Source organism: Schistocerca nitens, chromosome 8 (genome assembly GCF_023898315.1).
Source record: "Schistocerca nitens isolate TAMUIC-IGC-003100 chromosome 8, iqSchNite1.1, whole genome shotgun sequence".
In the NCBI taxonomy this organism is placed as follows: domain Eukaryota; kingdom Metazoa; phylum Arthropoda; class Insecta; order Orthoptera; family Acrididae; genus Schistocerca; species Schistocerca nitens.
Genome location: NC_064621.1, coordinates 54876957 through 54898328, shown reverse-complemented (window position 1 = coordinate 54898328; position 21372 = coordinate 54876957). Strand labels below are relative to the sequence as shown.

The 21372-nt window shown below is 44.3% G+C and overlaps 1 protein-coding gene across 1 annotated transcript in view; it reads left to right on the top strand.

Annotated features, from left to right (window-relative positions):
- Positions 1-21372, top strand: part of LOC126199160 (B-cell lymphoma 6 protein-like) — a 538829-nt gene that overhangs the window by 454738 nt on the left and 62719 nt on the right. Inside the window, exon 4 of the mRNA XM_049935915.1 lies at positions 1943-2608. Within this exon, the coding sequence (XP_049791872.1) occupies positions 1943-2608 (666 nt within the window). The remainder of the gene's footprint in view (positions 1-1942; positions 2609-21372) is intronic.

Below are 21372 nucleotides of genomic sequence, written 5' to 3'. Positions count from 1 at the left end.
CTGAATCGAGAGCTCGCTTCCATGCACCGCTAAGATTATATCCGCTGTAAAGGTTCAAGTTCTTCTCGCACAGTCTTATTTCTACACCCTGTTCAATTGCAGAATACCAGTACGTAGGAGGCTGGGACAAAACTTTCGCTTCGTCAAATAGCATTTTGTATTTGTTTGTGAGGTTGTGCTCAGCAACTGTAGATTTCTCGGTACTCGAGTTTCAATATACCGTTGATATTCTGCAGGACGATCTAGATCTATACAAATCGACTGACGATTTTAACTGCTTCCACACTCAAAAGGGCTTTTGAAATCCCAGGGATCCTGAGGCTGTTCTTAACAGGGTGTACTACCTCCTCATCGTCTTAGCAGGTCGAAAAATAGCTCCTACATCGTGTCTTCTCAGGACTGCCTATTTTGCTGGATGTAGCTCTGGAGAGCAAAAGGAATGCAATTGTTGACTCATCACGTGAGTGTTCAACATTTGCACGTTTCCTTTTCTTGGAGATCGCTGGCTTCATATCACAGCCATACGTTCGGAACACGTACTTCAGATGATAAATTTCGGAACCCGAGTGGTGCTCGTCAGAAATTGTTTTTGTTGTGTGTATTGGCGTATTTAGAGAAGCTGTCTTCTGGACTGGATGGCGAAAACACTGGGCGCAAAGATATACATCAGTGCGCGACGCTCTCGGTGCGTGGAGTGGCCGAGACGTCCATCCGACTTCCGTTGTACCAGGACTTGTAAGAATGGTTGCCTTCCTTCCATGCGACAGCGAACTGAAGGCTCCATGAGTACTGTTCCTATGTTCACTGAAATGACCAAGAGCTTCTACTCCATGTAGCCGAAACATAGATGTGTTGTCAACATAACGATAAAATGGACGAAGGGGAGTCAAATTTAATATACGTTAGTGAAAATATCGCATGAAGAAGATGGAAGTGTGGTGCTACAGAAGAACGCTGAAGATTACATGGGTAGATCACATAACTAATGAGTAGGTATTGAATAGAATTGGGGAGAAGAGAAGTTTGTGGCACAACTTGACTAGAAGAAGGGAGGCATCAAGGGCTCACAAATTTAGCATTGGAGGGCAGCGTGGAGGGTAAAAATCGTAGAGGGAGAGCAAGAGATGAATACACTAAGCAGATTGAGAAGGATGTAGGTTGCAGTAAGTACAGGGAGATGAAGAAGCTTGCACAGGACAGAGTAGCATGGAGAGCAGCATCAAACCAGTCTCAGGACTGAAGACCATAACAACAACCACAAAGAAGATGGTCACTGATGGAGACAACGGAGGACCCATAGCCATTCCACCCGCTATTTCAATAAATTTACTGTCTTACTAGAAGCAGGTAGTCGTCATAACATCTCGGAACGAAGTTTTCGTTTCAGGAGGAAAATACTCTGCCAACAGTTTCGGTGTGTCCTCCACAGGAACGTTTGTAAATAGTGAAGTTACGTCGAGGCAGACTAAAATATCTTTTGGGCCAACTCTGTTTAATTTTCCCTGTGATCATCTGCTAGTTTTTGATGTGACTTTCGCAGCGACCAACTAGCAGAGTCATCAACTTAGTTTTTTCCAGCCTCTAGTAGGAGTACCAGTAGCGCTAAAAATAGGCCGCAGTGGAATACCTTCCTTGTTGACTGTAGGTGATCCGTACGACCTAGGAGGTCTAGGAGCTCGCGCTTTAAGATTTTTGTTTATATTCTCTGGTAGGTCAGAATTCTTGAGGAGCTCCACCGTTTACCAGCTGTGTGACAGAGATGGGTTCCGTTCTAGGCTCCTGTACGTGCGATATTCCAACAACAGCGCCTCACACCACTTAACTCCTTACCACAGAAATACTATTCATTTCTCACCTGTGTACTGTTCTGGTGAGCAACTTGGCTGCTGAGTGAGGATCCACAGACTGGACGCTGAGGCGGCCGGTGCGTACTGTGTTCCAGCGCGTGCTGCTAGAGCACCCGTGCGGCGCTGGGGAGTCGGTGACGGTGATCCTCCAGGACGTCAGCCACGAGGACATGCGCCGCCTGCTCGACCTGATGTACACGGGCGGCGCGGAGGTGCCGGCGCACGACCTGTCGCGCTTCCTGCGCGCCGCGGAGGCCCTCGAGGTCAGCCTGCTGCAGTCGGCCGCGCTGCGCGTCTGCGAGGTCGCCACCTCGCCCGCCGACGCCGCCCCCGCGACCGCGCCCGCCGCCAACCGCACGTCGCCACCGGAGCCCGCGGCGCCGCCTCCGAAAGCGCCTTCCCCACTGCGGTGCCCCTCGCCGTCACCGCCGCCGCCGCCACCCCCGCAGCCTACTGACTCCGCGCAGCAGATGCCTCCGGCCCGGCCGCCCACACCGCCGCCGACGTGCCAGATTCCGCTACCGCGGCCGCCCCCGCCGCCTGCCGCCGCCCACGGTCCCCCGCAGGCCGTGGCGGTGGCGCAGCTGGTGCGGGTCCCGGCGGTGCACGCGGTTTCGCTGCGCCACTGCCGCCCCCCGCCGCCCTGGCTGCCCCCGCCCACGTCCGCCTTCGTGCCCATCTCCGACCCCGTGTCGCCCTGGGCCACGGGCACGCGCCGGTGCATCCAGCCCTGGACGCCGTCAGACGGTGGCCCGGAACAGGTGCGTGGCCCCACCTCTACACACACACACACTTACAACACCGATCATAGCCTCATCGGTACAGGGACGCTGTGGGCAGCAGAATGTTGTCCTTCACTGTCAAAAACGTGCAAAATATATGAATTTGACTAGGTCCATACAGGGTGTCCCAGCTGTCTTGTCCACCCAAAATATCTCTGGAACAATAACAGCTATTGGAAAACGACTTTCACCGGTATCAATTTAGGGCTGGGGCCCATGAATGTACATATTTGGAAACATTCTAAAACGAAAGCATATGTGTTTCTTAACACAAACTTATATTTTTTTTAAATGGACCTCCTATATTTTTTCTTCAGAAATCCATAGCATGACAAAGCACATACACAATGGCGTTGATTGCATCGCAATATTTCCATTACATCCCGAGATATTGAGACGCGAAGTTGACGCTTGAAACACCCGACATGCGCTGCTAGCGCACGTCCTGAGGCTCAGGCGTGAACCCCATGCTGCCCGTAATCGAGATGTGATAGACTTGCGTAATCACACTTCCATACTTATCAAGAGGTCCGAAACGAATAATACGGTCTGCTGCCATCCTGCATTAACGTCGTACATTCCCGCAGGTATTTATCCCATAGGCTAGGGGTGATGCGGTTCTGTAACATATCTGTGTACCGCAACGTTACTCACAAAGTTAACTTCGCTTATCGTTAATCCGTTACTAAAAAGGTATGCCGTTCAACGTTAAAACTTTACTGTAGATCTAGCGCAGGTGACAGTTAATCATTTACTCGTAATAGTAAAATTCATGTTGATGGTTTTAGTGGAACGAGCAAGTGGACTAAAAGTTTTACCGTTGTTTCGGACCTCTTGATAAGTATGGAGGTGTGATTACACATGTCAATCACATCGTGATTACCGGCAGCATGGGGTTGACGCCTCAGCCTCAGGACGTGCGCTAGCAGCGCATGTCGGGTGTTTCAAGCGTCAACTTCGCGTCTCAATATCTCGGGATGTAATGGAAATATTGCGATGCAATCAACGCCATTGTGTATGTGCTTTGTCATGCTATGGATTGCTGAAGAAAAAATATAGGAGGTCCATTTAAAGAAATATAAGTTTGTGTTAAAAAACACATATGCTTTCGTTTTAGAATGTTTCCAAACATGTACATCCATGGGCCCCAGCCGTACATCGATACCGATGAAAGTCGTTTTCCAATAGTTGTTATTGTTCCAGAGATATTTTGGGTGGACAAGATAGCTGGGACACCCTGTATAAACTGGGGTCGGTCTTGGGTCTTTTTTTATATTAAAAAACTAGAAAGCCGCCTCGATTGCAAAAAAAGCACCTAGTGTTAACCTAGGTTTCGGAGTAGATAAAGACAAATATCCTTAACGACCAACTCCTACTAAGAAACAGATATTTTTTTTAAGGTTTCGCACATTTAATTTGTTCTTCATACTTGTAAATCTGATGATCTGGGGATTTTCACATGGGTGCGCTGATTGGCGAGCGCGGTTGGTCAAGCTGTTCATCTTTTTTCTTTTTTCCTCATTTCCTTTTACGATAAAGGTGATTTTAGCCCGTTGACCACCTCACGTTTTATCCCTATATCTTTATTACCACGACGTCTTTAGATAACGTCCACTCAGCCATCCCCCCCCCCCCCCCCCCCCCGGCTAACTATTCGCTTTAGGAATAGTTTTTAAGAGTTCCTCCTGTTGTCATAGGTAGAGCTTCATATAAGTTTCTTTCCTAGCATAAGCAACCGTGTGCGGTTATTTTTAGGCTTCATCTCCTATTTAGCTGGTCACTTATTCCATCCATTCTATTTTTTGATATACGTTGATCCACGGTTGGGGATATAAGGGCTATTTAGCCACGACCCATGTGTAAACTTTCACGTATTCGTATGCGCATGCGCATTCAAGTAACTTCCCTTGTCTTGCGCATGTGCATAGGTAGCGGGTCGGGCGTGTAACTGAGCGACCATTTGCAGCTGCAGTTTATGGCGGGTCATGGCCCATCGAACATACGCCGGTGTGAGGTGGAGGTTACACCATTAAGTAGTGGTTTAGACTTTGTACATATGTACTGTTTGTGTGTTCCTTTTTTTCGTTTATAAATGTATAGCTATGGTGTTCTTTAAATCATTGACAAAAGTCTTCTGAGGCACTTATGGGTTTTATTGTTCTGAAGAAGGTGTAGTTATCTACGCCGAAACCTAGGTTAACACTAGGTGCTTTTTTCGCAATCGAGGCGGGTTTCTAGTTTTTAATATATTAACCAACGCTTGCTGACGCCCTGCGATGTTGAAGGTTCTTTTTTTTTCTTTAATGTGATTTGATTCCCCTGCCCCATATGGGCAGGGGAGGGCTGTCAACGGCACAATCCGCCGCTCTTCAGCTGAGTGACATGACAACTTAAAATAAGAATAAAATATTATATACATAAGGCGATAAAAAAGGGGAACTTTTAAACAAAATAATGGGAGAAAATAGAGGTAAAAATAGACTGACATGGAGATGTTCATGGAGGACAGTTATAAAAGTCACCAGAAAGGTAAAAAACACCGTTGGCGATTTTTAAAACACAGAGAAGACACTGAATGGACATGCACAGGTTAAAAGTCGGCCACAATATTAAAAACATTCCAGAACAACATACTTAAAACCCACTTGGAGCACACACGACGAATAATAAAAATACCAGGTGGGACCTGTCGAGGGAAAGGTCAGAGAATGGAAAAGGGTGGGAGAGCAAGGGGCAGCAGGGGAAGCGGCGGGATGAAGAGAGGAGGGGAGTCAGCAGGTACACTAAGAGGCAGGAGACACGTGGGGCGCGAGATGAAGAGGGGACAGGGCAGGAGGGAGTGCTGAGACACTGAAAGGGGGCACAAGAGAGGTAGTAGGAGGGGAAGCCGCTCAGGAGGAGGGAGGGGAGGAGAGGGAGTCCTGAGGAGGAGGCAGGAAGATGGGGTTAGAGTTGGTGGGAAGGGTAGATGTCAGGGTGAAGCTCATCATCCGGGAGAGGTAGATGATGGAAGTTGTGTTGGGAAAGGAGATGGAGGGTGTGGAGATGGAGAGAGGGAGGGACACAACGGTAAAGGCGCGGCAACTGGTGGGGGGTGGAGAGGAAGGGAGACACAAGGGGGTGAGGTGGATCAAGGCGGCAGGCAATATATAGTGTGTGGATGTATTCAAGGAAAAGGAGTAGGTGGGGGAAGGGGATGAGGTCGTAGAGGATATGTGTGGGGGATGGAAGGCGGATGCGGAAGGCGAGGCAGAGCCCATTACGTTCGAGGATTTGGAGGGCATTATAGACCCGGGGAGGGGCAGTAATCCAAGCTACACTGGCATAACAGAGGATGGGGCGGATCAAGGATTTGTAGGTGTGAAGGATGATGGACGGTTGCAGACCCCACTTCTGGCTGGACAGGAGTTTCAGGAGACGGAGGCGGTTGTGAGCTTTGTTTTGGATGGTAAGGAGATGGAGAGTCCAGGTGAGGTGGCGGTCGAGTGTGAGGCCAAGGTATTTGAGGGTAGGAGTGAGGTGGATTGGACGGCCATAAATGGTGAGGTAGAAATCATCGAGGCGGAAGGAGCAGGTGGTGTGGCCTATGATGATCGCCGGGGTCTTGGAGGGATAAACATGGAGGAACCACTGGTTGCGCCAAGTGGTGAATTGGTCAAGGTGGGTTTGGAGGGTACATTGGGAGTTGGTCATGGGTCTATAGGTTTCTTCCTATATATCAATGACCTAACACTAAACATGAGGTATGACTGAATATTTTTGCTCTTTGCAGCATGATGCAAGAATTATTGTGATAGATGTGCAATCCATACATATTATAAACATTTATATACATATACACGGTGATCCAATGATAGTGACCGGGCCAAATACCTCACGAAATAACTACAAAGAAGGAAACTTGTCTAGCTTGAACGGTGAAACCAGATGGGGATATGGTTGCCCCGCTATATGGCGCTGCCATAGGTCAAACGGATATCAACTGCGTTTTTTTTCTTTTAATAGGAACCACCATTTTTATTACATATTCGTGTAGTACGTAAAGAAATATTAATGTTTAGGTGGACCACTTTTTTCGCTTTGTGATAGATGGCGCTGTAATAGTCACAAACATATGGCTCACAATTTTGGACGAACAGTTGGTAACAGGTAGGTTTTTTAAATCAAAATACAGAACGTCGGTACGTTTGAACATTTCTTTTCCGTTGTTCCAATGTGATACATGTAACTTTGTGAACTCATCATTTCTGAGAACGCATGCTGTTACAGCGTAATTACCCGTAAATACCACATTAATGCAATAAATGCTGAAAATGATGTCCGTCAACCTCAATGCATTTAGCAATACGTGAAACAACATTCCTCTCAACCGCCAATACTTCGCCTTCCGTAATGTTCGCACATGCATTGACAATGCGCTGATGCATATTGTCAGGCGTTGCCGGTGGATCACGATAGCAAATATCCTTCAACTTTCCCCACAGAAAGTAATTCTGGAACGTCAGATACGGTGAACGTGCGGGCCATGGTATGATGCTTCTACGACCATTCGACCTGTCATGAAATATGCTATTCAATGCCGCTTCAACCGCACGCGAGCTATGTGCTGGACATCCATCATGTTGAAAGTACATCGCCATTCTGTAATGCAGTGAAACATCTTGTAGTAAAAGCGGTAGAACATTACGTAGGAAATCAGCATAGACTACACCATTCAGACTGCCATCGATAAAATGGGGACCAATTATCCTTCCTCCCATAATGCCGCACCTTACATTAACCCGCCAACGTCGCTGAAGTTCCACTTATCGCAGCCATCGTGGATTTTCCGTTGCCCAATAGTGCATATTACGTCGTTACCGCTGTTGGTGAATGACGCTAAATCGCTAAACAGAAAACGTGCAAAAAATCTGTCATCGTCCCGTAATTTCTCTTGTGCCCAGTGGCACAACTGTACACGACGTTCAAAGTCGTCGCCATGCAATTCCTGGTGCATAGACATATGTTGATGTAGCATTCTCAACACCGACCTTTTTGAGATTCCCGATTCTCGCGCAATAGTCTGCTACAGATGTGCGGATTAGCCGCCACTGCAGCTAAAACACTTACTTGGTCATCATCAAATGTTGCAGGTCGTGGTTGACGCTCTGCACGTGGCTGAACACTTCCTGTTTCCTTAAATAACGTAACAATCCGGCGAACGCTCCGGACACTTGGATGATGTCCGGCCCCGGGAGCTGAGTGGTCAGCTTGACAGAATGTCAATCCTAAGGTCCCGGGTTCGATTCCCAGCTGGGTCGGGGATTTTCTCCGCTCAGGGACTGGGTGTTGTGTTGTCCTAATCATCATCATTTCATCCCCATCGACGCGCAGGTCACCGAAGTGGCGTCAAATCGAAAGACCTGCACCAGGCGAACGGTCTACCCGACGGGAGGCCCTAGCCGCACGACATTTCATTTCATTTCACTTGGATGATGTCGTCGAGGATACCGAGCAGCATATATAGCACACGCCCGTTGGGCATTTTGATCACAATAGCCATACATCAATACGATATCGACCTTTTCCGCAATTGGTTAACGGTCCATTTTAACACGGATAATGTATCGCGAACCAAATACCGTCCGCACTGGCGGAATGTTATGTGATACCACGTACTTACACATTTGTGACTATTACAACGCCATCTAACACAAAGCGAAAAAGTAGTCCAACTGAAACATTCTTATTTCTTTATGTACTACACGAATATGTAATAAAAATGGTGGTTCCTATTTAAAAGCCGGCCGCAGTGGTCTAGCGGTTCTAGGCGCTCAGTCCGGAACCGCGCGACTACTACGGTCACAGGTTCGAATCCTTAGGTTTAAGTAGTTCTAAGTTCTAGGGGACTGATGACCACAGATGTTAAGTCCCATTGTGCTCAGAGCCATTTGAACCTATTTAAAAAAACGCAGTTGATATCCATTTGACCTATGGCAGCACCATCTAGCGGGCCAACCATAGCGCCATCTGGTTTCCTCCTTCAAGCTAGACGAGTTTCGTTCTTTGCAGTTTTTTTCGTTTGATGCTTATTTCGTGAGATATTTGGCCCGGTCACTATCAGTGGATCACCATGTATATGTATGTACGTATGTTCCACATCTTATCCTAACCACCAAATTTGGTACTCATATCACTTATTGTCTCAAGGCAATGGCTGTGAGGATAACAACCACATACTTCGACGGGGGTGGGGGTGAAAGGCAGTTTAGCTCATGACACTCGAATTCGCAGACTTTATTCATCCAGTATTTGAGAGTGAGGGCACTTAATGAATGCAGCAATGTTTACACGTAATTTCAAATGTTTACGAAATATTTTCTCGCGGCCAGTCCTCGTAATGTTTGTCGCCTTCAACATTTTCGCGCTCATGCAGTAAAACTGTTGTTTTAATGCATTACTTGTTTACTACTAACTGCTTTAGTGACACATTTTGCTGATTCTACACACTTCGAATGTACCTGCTAAGTTATATCATTGTGACACCTACTTCAGGAGATACGAGTGAAAAATTGCCTCATCATGCACGATGTTCTAATTTATTACGTATTTATTACTAACTCTATTCGCAAAAAATTTTCTACACTATATAAAAATACACTTTTAAATGCGAACATTTTAGGTCAGGCATTAGCGTGACTGTTACTGACATTAAATGAAACAACAAGATTACTGTTACCAGTTACGGTTTATAAACAGTGACTGCTATCAGTAAACTTGTTGTTTCGGTCAATAAAAATATGCCACTGGATGTACGCGCAAATATATATCATTATACGTCATATTTTTCAGCAGGCATGACGTCATAGAGATTGAGATGCGTGAAAGCTGATCTGCGAGACGAAATTCACATATGTGACACCAGCGTACTCTGCTGAAACCACGGGTAGTAAGTTGCTTCTAAACGCTTGGATCGATTTCAACAAAACGTGGTACACATATTACTACCTGCAAAGAAGTACTGTGCGGATAAGAACCAGTAATCTATGATTGGGATAGTGGGTGATAACGTGGAAAGAGGAAGGGGAAGGAAGAGATAGAAAGATAGACAGGGAGGAAGGAGGTCACAGACACCGATAAGGGGAGAAGGACAGAGAGGGGGCAAAGGGTAAGTGTGCAGAGAAAGGGAACAGGAGCAGGTAGACAGAGAGAGTGCTGAGGATGACATGGACAGTGAAAAGAAAGAGGAGGAGACGGACAGAGAGAGATGAGACGAGGAGATGGACTGAGACAGGGTAAAGGAGAGGTCTGAGATAGGAACAGAAGGAGATAGTGGATGGAATAGGACGTGAACCGATAAGGGGGGACAAGGAGATGGACAGAGAGGAGGGTGGAGGAGATGGGACAACAGAACTGGAACAAAAACATACCTGGGAAACGACGGATACTCGTCTAATGCAATATGGATGTTGTAACTTGTATGGTAGTCAGTACATCAGCACGGGCTTTAAGAGTCCAGGTTAATGCTTACTTGCAACAAAACGCAATGCACAGAGTCTCTGCAAAGGAACTTTTGCAACAGCGATATTTTATTGTTCCAAATTGGTCATACAGTGAACACCAGTAACCTTTAGGTCTGAGAGTATACCGAAGGCTGTCTTCGGAGTATCGCCTTAAAGATCTCGTACAGAAACTGAATGCTGATATTTCCCCTACAAAAACGCTCCTCACAGTCTCATACATTAAAAACGAAGTCCATATTACTTTTCTCATTTTCACTCTGTTATCTCTATGGTGTTATAATTTGTGCAGCTATGTGCACTCACCAAAATCATTCATAGTTTAGGAAAGGGTGGTCAGAAAGGTCTGAGATGTCATTTCGCGAAATTCGTGTATGTCGTTGTCTCGAAATTCTGAGTCTGGCGTCCCTGAACATCTACTCCATCCTGCGATTTGTTCTTGAGAATACTGAACTATTCAGAAGAAATTGTGATATTCGTTCATGGCAGTAAACGGAAAAAACGACATGCACATGCATAACACTTCCTTAATGATTGCACAGAAAGGTATAAACTATTCAGCTAACTTTCGGCAGAACTTAAAAAATGGGTTATAAACCCCATGCACTCAAATACAAGGTGAATGGTTTCACTGTGACACACTCCTATTCAGTTTCTCGTTGTGACTGAGAACGTTTCTCTGTAACATGATATTCGTATGCTCCCTCACGTTTGTTTTCTTGTCATACACTCAAGAGCCAAAGAAATTGCTGCACCTGCCTAATATCGTGTAGGGCCCCGGAGCACGCAGAAGGGCCGCAAAACGACGTGGCATGGGCTCGACTAATGTCTGAAGTAGTGTTGGAGGGAACTGAGACCATGAATCCTGCAGGGCTGTCCATAAATCCGAAAGAGTAGAACGGGGTGGAGATTTCTTAACACCACGTTGCAAGGTATCCCAGATATGCTCAATAATGCTCATGTCAGAGAGTCTGGTGGCCAACGAAAGTGTTTAAAATGATAAGAGTGTTCCAGGAGCCACCCCAATTCTGGACGTGTGGGGTGTCGCATTGGGCTGCTGAGACTGTCCGTCGGAGTGCACAATGGGCATGAATGGATGCAGGTGATCAGGCGGGATGCTTACTTATGTGTCAGATAGCAGAGTCCTATGTAGACGCATCAGAGGTCCCATATCACTCCAACTGCACACGCCCCAAACCATTACAGAGCCTCCACCAGCTTCAACGGTCCCCTGCGGACATGCAGTATCCAAGGATTCATGAGGTTGCCTCAATACCCGTACACGTTGAACGATTCTCCTCAGTCGTCGCTATTTCCGATTCTTGCAGGATCTTTCCGGCCGCAGCGATGTCGCAGATTTGGTGTTTTACCGGATTCCTGATATTCACGGTACACTCATGAAATGGTCGCCGGCCGCATGGTGGCCGAGCGGTTCTGGCGCTACAGTCTGGAACCGCGCGACCGCTACGGTCGCAGGTTCGAATCCTGCCTCGGGCATGGATGTTTGTGTTGTCCTTAGGTTAGTTAGGTTTAAGTAGTTCTAAGTTCTAGGGGACTTATGACCTCAGCAGTTGAGTCCCATAGTGCTCAGAACCATTTGAACCATTTTTTGAAATGGTCGTACGGGAAAATCCCCACTCCATCGCTGCCTCGGAGATGCTGTGTCCCATCGCTCGTGCGCCGACTATAACAGCACGTTCAATCTCACTTAAATCCTGATAACCTGCCCTTGCAGCTGCAGTAACCTATCTAACAACTGCACCAGACACTTGTTGTCTTATATAAACTTTGACGACCGCAGCGCCGTTTCCTGTCTGTTTGCATATCTCTGAATATGTGTACCTATACCGCTTTCTTTGACACTTCAGTGCATTAATTTCTTTGCTCAAAAGTATTTTAATTAACACTCTGTAAGCCATGTTCTGACTTGTCCCATGACCGTACAGATTTGCCTCGCACAGTTCCATAATAAACAAATGGTAACGGGTAAAAAGCACCGTAATACACGTGAATGCTTTCATAGTCATACCTCATCTAACAGTACCAATTTCACTCATGCTGCCGGCCCTTGTGGCCGAGCGGTTCTAGGCGCTTCAGTCTGGAACCGCGCTGCTGCTACGGTCGCAGCTTCGAATCCTGCCTCGGGCATGGATGTGTGTGTTGTCCTTAGGTTAGTTAGGTTTAAGTAGTTGTAACTCCAGGGAACTGATGACATCAGGTATTAAGCACCATAGTGCTCAGAGCCATTTTCACACGTGCTGTCTACAAGATCCCTCCATATTCATCTATCAAGATAAACCCTATTGTTCAAGACGTAATTGTGGTTCTACTCTGAATGCCATGCCTATCATTACATACAAATACACCCATACTCTCCACCCAACTGTGGAGGGTGTAGTAGATGGTTCGTTCCACAGAAATGTTCAAATGTGTGTGAAATCTTATGGGACTTAACTGCTAAGGCCATCAGTCCCTAAGCTTACACACTACTTAACCTAAATTATCCTAAGGGCACACACACACTGATGCCCGAGGGAGGATTCGAACCTCCGCAGGGACCGTTCGTTCCACAATAAACAGTCATGAAGGTTACTTCCTGTTTCATTCACGTAAACAGAGTGCAGGAAAAATCATTGCTTAAACACCTATTAGTATAACATGATTCTCGCGAACGATACTGGAGCTATATGTAAAGTGTTTTAGTATATTCCTACATTGGTTAGTTAAAGCGGTTTCTTGACACTTTACAAGCAGGCTTTCTCGGGATAGCCCACCTTTATGTTTTTGCCACTTCAGCATCTGCAGCATCTCTATGACACTCAGGCAATGCGCCAAGCAAACCCTTAAGCTTATACGTTCAGTATGAGATTTTCACTCTGCAGCGGAGTGTGCGCTGATATGAAACTTCCTGGCAGATTAAAACTGTGGGCCGGACCGAGACTCTGATATGGAACTTCCTGGTAGGAAGGTAGGAGACGAGGTACTGCCAGAAGTAAAGCTGTGAGGATGGGTCGCTCAGATGGTAGAGCACTCATCGCGAAAGGCAAAGGTCCCGAGCTCGAGTTTCGGTCCGGCTCACAGTTTTAATCCGTCAGGAAGTTTCTAATACGTTCAGTATCCCCTATTTCGTACGCTCGTAAGGAGCTAGATATCTCCATGGCTACTGTCAAGCGAAGCGAAGGAATTCCGTGCCGTGTAACAAAAAATCTGAGAATTTACGACTGGAGCGAGCCATTGAACGGTGGTGAAACATGGACTGTGCGGAAACTGGAAAAGAAGAAAATCGAAGCGCTGTGCTACAAAACGATGTTGAATATTGGATAGATAAGCAACGAGGAGTTTCTCGGAAAAATCGATAAGATGAAAAACATGTGGAGAAAAGGACCTGTGCTAGGCTCCAGAGAAAAACTTGCGTTGTGCCAAATGGAGATGCAGAACTAAAAATTGCATGGGAAGAATAAAAGTGTAATATATCCAAAAAATAATTGAAGATGATGGGTGCCAGTACTGCTCTGAAATGAAGAAGTCTGTAGAGGTGAAGAAGTCGTGTCGGTCCGCATTAAACCAGTCACAGAAAGAAACCGTCGAGTGACAGAATGCTTTTGCGAATGGGTGAGTTGGGAGGGCTCTCGAGAGTCGTCTGCTAGAGATTCCAAAGGTAACTCAACTCCTGTGCTGCCCTGTGATTCATGTTTCCTCTACACGAAGTCACATCGCCGGCCGGAGTGGCCAAGCGGTTCTAGGCGCTACAGTGTGGAACCGCGCGACCGCTACGGTCGCAGGTTCGAATCCTGCCTGAGGGATGGACGTGTGTGATGTCCTTATGTTAGTTAGGTTTAAGTAGTTCTAAGTTCTAGGGGACTGATGACCAAAGAACTTAAGTCCCATAGTGCTCAGAGCCATTTGAACCATTTGAAGTCACATCAGTGCCGTGTCGGTTGTAGGGCTAGGTACAATGTACGAGAGAGACACTGGGACTAGCGCTCCACGAAAACTCCAGCTGCTACTCCCATCCTCATAACTTCGAGTTACCGTCTTCCACTGAAACCGAAACTGAGCCACTGGAATTGCCTTTACCTGTTGGGAAATCGACTACGTCATGTGTCAAGAGGAGGCAATCGTAAAACGATAAGGTTTTATTAAGCATCAGCAGTTCAAACATATAGAGAACAGTGGTACCCCTTAGGGCAGCTAAGGATGTGTACGAAAATCACTTACACACGGTGAGTATGATTCAGAGTACTTGAGGATCTCATTTAGCATGTTGAAGAATCTATTCCGGCAGCCATTGAAGGGATAGGGTGCAAATAGCTGTGATGGAGTTTGCAACAAAGGGTTCCTATTGTCTAGACTCCGACACCATATTAGATCATTGCAACGAGTGGCCGAGAAGTTTAAGAAGTCCAGCCCTGCTCACGGAGTTTCAACGAAGCTGACAATTTGCAGCATAGTCCCCGGAACTGATCATGGCCCCATGAGTCCTAGTAGACTCGAAAACTTGAACCAAAGTTTCTGTGGCAAGCTATGCTGCCACTTCCTAGACCAGCAGCAATGTGTGTGAGAATTAAAGGACCGACCTAAACGGGTCAGGTGCCCTTACACATCTGTAGCTGTTAACCAATATCTGACTGTGTGTGAGCTGCACGCAAGGGTTGGATGTTTTAGATTATTCTCCATCCACTTCAGGTACCTATAGGGAAACCGGAATTGTCAGTACAATATCCAAGCAAGTGGTACAGACACGAGTATTAAAATCCTAGTGGATTAACTGGTGAAGCCTTTGCAACAATATGTGAGGGTTTAAAGTGTTCCTGAAAGGCAGTGTTCCAGTACTACTAGATAAAGTCAGTAAAATGTCGTGTGACTAGGGCCTCCCGTCGGGTAGACCATTCGCCGGGAGCAAGACTTTCGATTTGACGCCACTTCGGCGACTTGCGCGTCGATGGGGATGAAATGATGATGATTAGGACAACACAACACTCAGTCCCTGAGTGGACAAAATATCCGACCCAGCCATGAATCGAACCCGGGCCCTTAGGATTGACATTCTGTCGAGCTGTCCACATTTTTTTGTGATCTCATTTTGTTCTGTATTGTTCGTTGAACTTCTTCAGGGCGGACGTCCGATGACATCCGTTGAGATTCTTCGTTTATCCGTTCACTCAGTTGTTTTGTTACAGAGGTTAGCTAACCCTCTGACTGAACACGCTGAACTAACCATGCCGGCTTACCACTCAGTTACCGGGGGCGAACTGCAAGTCAGTTAAAATTCGGAACTGATTACAGTGAGACTTTTGGGGAAAATTTAAGTGCAGATTGATGATAAATGGGAGTTCCGAATTTGTCGCAGTGGACAAGAAATTCAGGTAATTGTATCTGCATGCGAGCATGTTATTGAACGATTCAGTATCAAACTGGGGCTTAAAATTATGATAGCTCATTTTTATTAACTACCACACTCACCTCCAGGTGTAACCGAAGGCTTTACAGAAAAAATTCACTAGTAAGTACATAATTTCCTCAGTCATACTGTCATCATCGGAAGGGACTTACAATCATCCAGTAATCAATCTGTAAAATCACAGTTTTGTAAGTGGTGTTCGCGACAAGACGTCCTGCAAAGCATTGCTAAATGCTTCACAAAGAAGCCTAGAACAGATAGTTCGGAAATATGTTGAATCCAATAGTAACATATAGAGCTGATCTCTTTGAGGATGTCCACATAGAAACTGGTATCAGTAACGATGAGGTAGTTATTGCAACAATTTTTTCCAATTACGAAAAAATCCCCATACGGTAACACCACCTCCTCCGAACTTCTCCATTCTCACTGCAGATAATGCCAAGCAATGTTTTCCAGGCATTCACCAAATACAAACCATTCCATCGGATTGTTACACGCAACAGCGTGATTTATCATTATACATCAGTCGTTTCCAGTCGTACAGTGTCCAGTGGGTTCGACTCTGAACATCCTCAGGCGTAGCTTAGAAGTGGCTGCAGAAATGTGTGCCTCACGAACAGCTGCTCGACCACTGTACGCCATTCTTTTGAATTCCTTATGCGCGGTCTTGCCGGTAGCTGGGCTGCTGCTAACACTTTGGAACGAACAATTGAATCCTAATTGTCATTTATTGCAAATTTTTACAACAACCGATCGTAATGATCAACAGTTGCTGTCGGCCAGTACGAGATCTACCTGGCCTTGGTTTAACTGTGTTTGTTCCTAAGGGTCTCCACTTCTCATTCGCACAGCCAGCAGTGTACGCGAGCAGCTTCATAACAGTTGAAATAGTCCTGCTGGACAACTGGCCCGTTGTGCTATTATTGCTTTGCGACTGAAGCCCAGTACGCCTCACCTACTTTACCACTGGCGGGTCCACCTCTCTTGTCAATTCAGCATCACGCAAACGTGGCTGGTCACATTTTATCGGATAGTTTACATACCCTGACGGGAACGATTCTCTGTGGTACACAGGCACTGTAGATAACCTTCTAAAGAAACAATAGCAGATGCAAAACAAATAGAATTGCAGTAGACAGAGCGATACTGAATGAAAAGTATTTGGCTGTAAAGAAGGCAATGTGTATGTGCCGCAGTAGAATGTTAACGAAAGATCTTTCACAAAACTAAAAAACAAAAAAAAATTCGCTCATGTGTGAGGGCTCTTAGTGGTGCAAAAGTTATGGACGAGGCAATGACTGAAACTCTGAAATTGAGGATAGCGAAGCAGAAATCGTTAAAACTAATGAATGATCCAGGGTCACAGTGAATTCGTGTTACATTCTACGCCGAATTTCCTGCTCAACAAAAAACGTGCCTTGTAGTTAGAAGAAAGCATAGGTAACACACATCTACAAGAAGGGTGGCCAGACAAAACAACCGTCCAATATCCTTGACATCCGTTTGTTGTAAAATCTTAGAAGACATTCTGAGCTTAAACGTAATGAGGTATTTCGAACAGAATATTCTCCACAGCTCACTTTTCTCACATGGCATACTGAAAGCCATGAATAAAGGCTGGGTTTCTGGAGTATTTCTTGATTTCCAGTAACCATTTGCCGCAGTACCACATCTAGGTTTACTATTGAAAGTTTGATAGTGGTATAAGTTTCGTCAACTTGCTTTAATTCCTGAAAAATATAAAATTGTGCACTACATAAAACGAAGAATCTTGATATCCTATGACAATAATAAATGCTCTTGCCCCAACAAATGAAAAAAATTTGTAACAAAAACAAAGGAAGAGGTAGATAAATTTTGGGACCTTCTAGAACAAACTATGAACAGAGTAAATAAAAAGAATGTAAAAATCTTATTGGGAGATTTCAATGCTCAGTTGGGAAAAGAAAGGAAATATAAAGATATAATTGGAAAATGGAGTCCACATAAATTTACAAACAAAAACTCTCAAAGACTTGTAGAACACAACCTTATATCTAAATCAACATACCTTAAGAGGAGGCCAAGTAAACTTAAAACATGGAAACATCCAGACTGGAGGAAGGGCGAGTGGCAGCTAGACCATGTCTGTATGGACAAAAATTTTTATAAGGAGATCCACAATGTTAAAGTACTGAGAGGAGTAGACACAGGCTCAGACCATTATATGGTTAAAATTAAAATCAAATTCACACCATTAAAGAAGAGGACCGGAAAAACTAATAAAATAAAAAGGAGGTTTGACCCACATCAGCTAATTAAAAATAATAATAAGTACGAACAAATAACACAAACCATCAAATTAACAGACGATCTAGAATAACTAGTGCCTAATCTTAAAAAAGAAGCAGAGAATCCAGCTACCTTGAACGCACGAAGGAAACGTGCATGGTGGACATCAGAATGTGACAGATTCCATGAAGATAGACACCAAGCATGGTTAAAGTTTCAAACACATAAAACTGAAGAAACCGCCATCAACCTAAAAAATGAAAGAAAAAAATTCACTCAAAATATTAGAAGAATCAAGAGAGGATTTCATAAAGATATTATAAAGTCTATAGAAGGTAATTATCGTAAAACCAACTCCAGGAACTACAACAAAATCTTTGGGAAACAACTACAACAATATGAGGCCCCTACACTAATAGTGAAAGATGAAGATGGAAGAATGACACACAGTAACAAGGAAAATGCAGAAATCATGGCAAAAGCATTTTACAAACTTGTGAATTATGAGGAACCCAAAGAACCCTTACAAATCAACATAAATACCCCAATAAAAACCAAACCTAACAAACTAGACCCTCCAACTTTCCAAGAAGTAGAAGAAATTCTTAAAGAACAAAAAACTTATAAGGCATGTGGAGAAGATCAGGTTTTTGTTGAAATGTGGAAATATGCAAGTGACACAGTCAAGACCTCTTTACACATGGCTCTAACAAAAATTTGGGTAACAGAACAATTTCCCAAACATTGGACCACAGCTACCATCCACCCACTACACAAAAAGGGAGATAAGAGCAACCCAGACAATTACAGAGGAATCTCTCTCCTAGATTGCACATATAAAATTCTATCCAAGATCCTATATGAAAGAATCAAGGAGCAATTAGAACAGGAGTTAGGGAAATATCAGGGAGGTTTCAGACCATGGAGAAGCTGTGCAGAGCAGATAATTAGTTTAAAATTGATTATGGCATACTACAAGAAACGGAACAAACCTCTGGCAATAACATTTGTAGATTTTAAGAAGGCATATGACTGTCTCCACAAACCTTCAGTATTAAAAATTTTAAGAACTGTAGGACTCCATCCAAAACTAATGAAAATAATACAACTCACTCTAACCAACACCAAATCAAAAGTGAAGTTTAGAGGAGAAATTTCGGAACCATTCCTCATAAAAACAGGCTTAAGACAAGGTGACTGCCTATCACCATTACTTTTCAACTGTGCACTGGAATACATAATGAGAGAATGGTACAAGGACAATCCAAAGAGGATAAGAATTGGAAGTGCAAAAGATGATATTAGCTTAAACTGCTTGGGATTCGCTGATGATCTTGCTCTCCTAGCCAACACCGTTCAAGAAGCCAGGCAACAAGTGAAATCACTACAAGAAATAGCAGAGAAAGTAGGCCTTAGAATATCATTTGAAAAAACGGAGATTATGCTAGCTGATCCACCACTTGCAAACAAAATTACAATAGGATAACAGGAAATCAAAATTGTTGATAAATTTAAATGTTTAGGCGAAATAATAACATACAATCTAAATGAGAAGCCATCATGGCAAAATAGAATAAAAAAACAACTATGCAAATTACATTACCAAAACTACATACAACAAAAAAAGCCTATCTATAGATGCAAAATTAAAACACTATAAAACAGTTACACAACCAGAAATAATGTATGCAGCTGAAACTAACTTCAAAACAACTAATACAGCAGAAATTGACAGAATACTAAAAACAGAAAGAAGAATAATTAGGACATGTATAAATAAACAGTATAAAATAAATGGACATTGGAGAATAGCATCAAATGAAACAGTATATAAGAAAATAGAACCAGTGATGAGCACAGTCAGAAAGATACGCATCTCATTCTTTGGACATCTGATGAGAACTCCAGAAAACAGAATTAGTAAAAAAATAATACAAAAATTGTCGAATAGCAAGAGCGACATGAAATGGATCACAGAAATTAAGGAAGATATAAAAGAACTTCAAATTACAGTAGATGACCTAAAAAAACAAGACAGAAAAAACCAGAATACTGCAAGACTCGCAAACCAGACTACAAATGAAAATCAATAAAAGGAGTACAGGAAGAGTTGTCTCAGATGAAGAAAGAAAGAAAATATCTCAAAGAATGAAGAAATATTGGGCAGACAGAAGAGCAAAACACCTTTCATATAAGAATAGCCTTTAACAATTATATTACCTAAATATCATATTATTGTCGAACCAAATTGTATCCATGTATAACAACTTGTTTAGAACTTTGTATTTTTGACTGCAGTGGTCCAATGAAGGCCATAAAATAAATAATAATAATAATCCTATGACTGCAACATCAGCGGGTCGCAACTGAAATTGAACAACTACAAACCATATCTGAGTGTGTTAACAACTTTTAGCGATGTGAAATGCTATGGTGACTTAGGCATAGTCATAAATAAAGCGGTACATTTCGGTTTATTTGTAAAATACTAGGAGAATGTAATTAGTGCACAAAGTAGGTTACTGACAAACAGTCGTGCTACTCATCGTGTAAGATTTGTCAGTGGTGTGGGACCTGTATTAAACAGGTGTAACAGGGTTCATTCTGACACTGAGGCCTGTCTGCCTTGTCTCAGGTGAACGCTTGGAAGACGGTTGGCTGTGTAAATGGCCGATTGTTGTTAGAGGGAGGGAGTTGCACTGGTACCTGGACGCAGAATAGGCATCATGTGTCCGGCAGCCGCTTAGGGAAATACGTGTGCTGGGTAAGGGATGAGCTGGCCGCATGTATTCGGAAACCTCTTAACCTGATTCAGCGGAAGGTTTTACTGTAGCTGGTAATCGGATTTGAGCATTTGTTGCTACATACTGGCTGCACGAGTGTGATCACTGAAATCACCAACCGTTTACAACAAATAACAGTGCAGAATAAATGACTTTATCACAGAAATTTGTGTTCCTTTATGTCATTTGCTATATGTGCCCTCCTGTAACTACACAGAGTGACAGACAGTGGAAGATACCGATCACGTAGTCGGCCTCCATGCGAAGATTCTAACCAATTCCTCGCTATATTTCAAGATTGTCACTCCATTCGGCGTTTCATGGCGTTTCCACCCGCCGAGTCCTTTCAGACTCTAGCTGTTCTCGTTCGTTCCAGCCTTAAACGTGTGTCGAAACGACTTTTGGAGGGGGAGAAGATTAGCGGTTAATATCCCGTCGATAACGAGATCATTAGAGACGGAGTAGAAGTTGGGATTAGGGAAGGATGAGTAAGGAAATCGGCCGTGCCCTTTTAGAGAAACCATCCCGCCATTTGCCTGAAGTGATTTAGGGAAATCATCGAAAACCTAAATCACGATGACCAGACGGGGGTCTGAACCGTCGTCCTCTCGACTGCAAACAACTTGAGTCTGAATATTCAGACTTGCTCTAGTAATCTCCCACACCCCAGTGACGTTTGCAGTTGCGATGAGACCATTCCTGAGCATGTGTGTTTCTAAATCATATCTTACGATTGCTTTGAAATAGCTGTTGTACGCCATTGATTTCGTTTCCTGTTTGCACTTT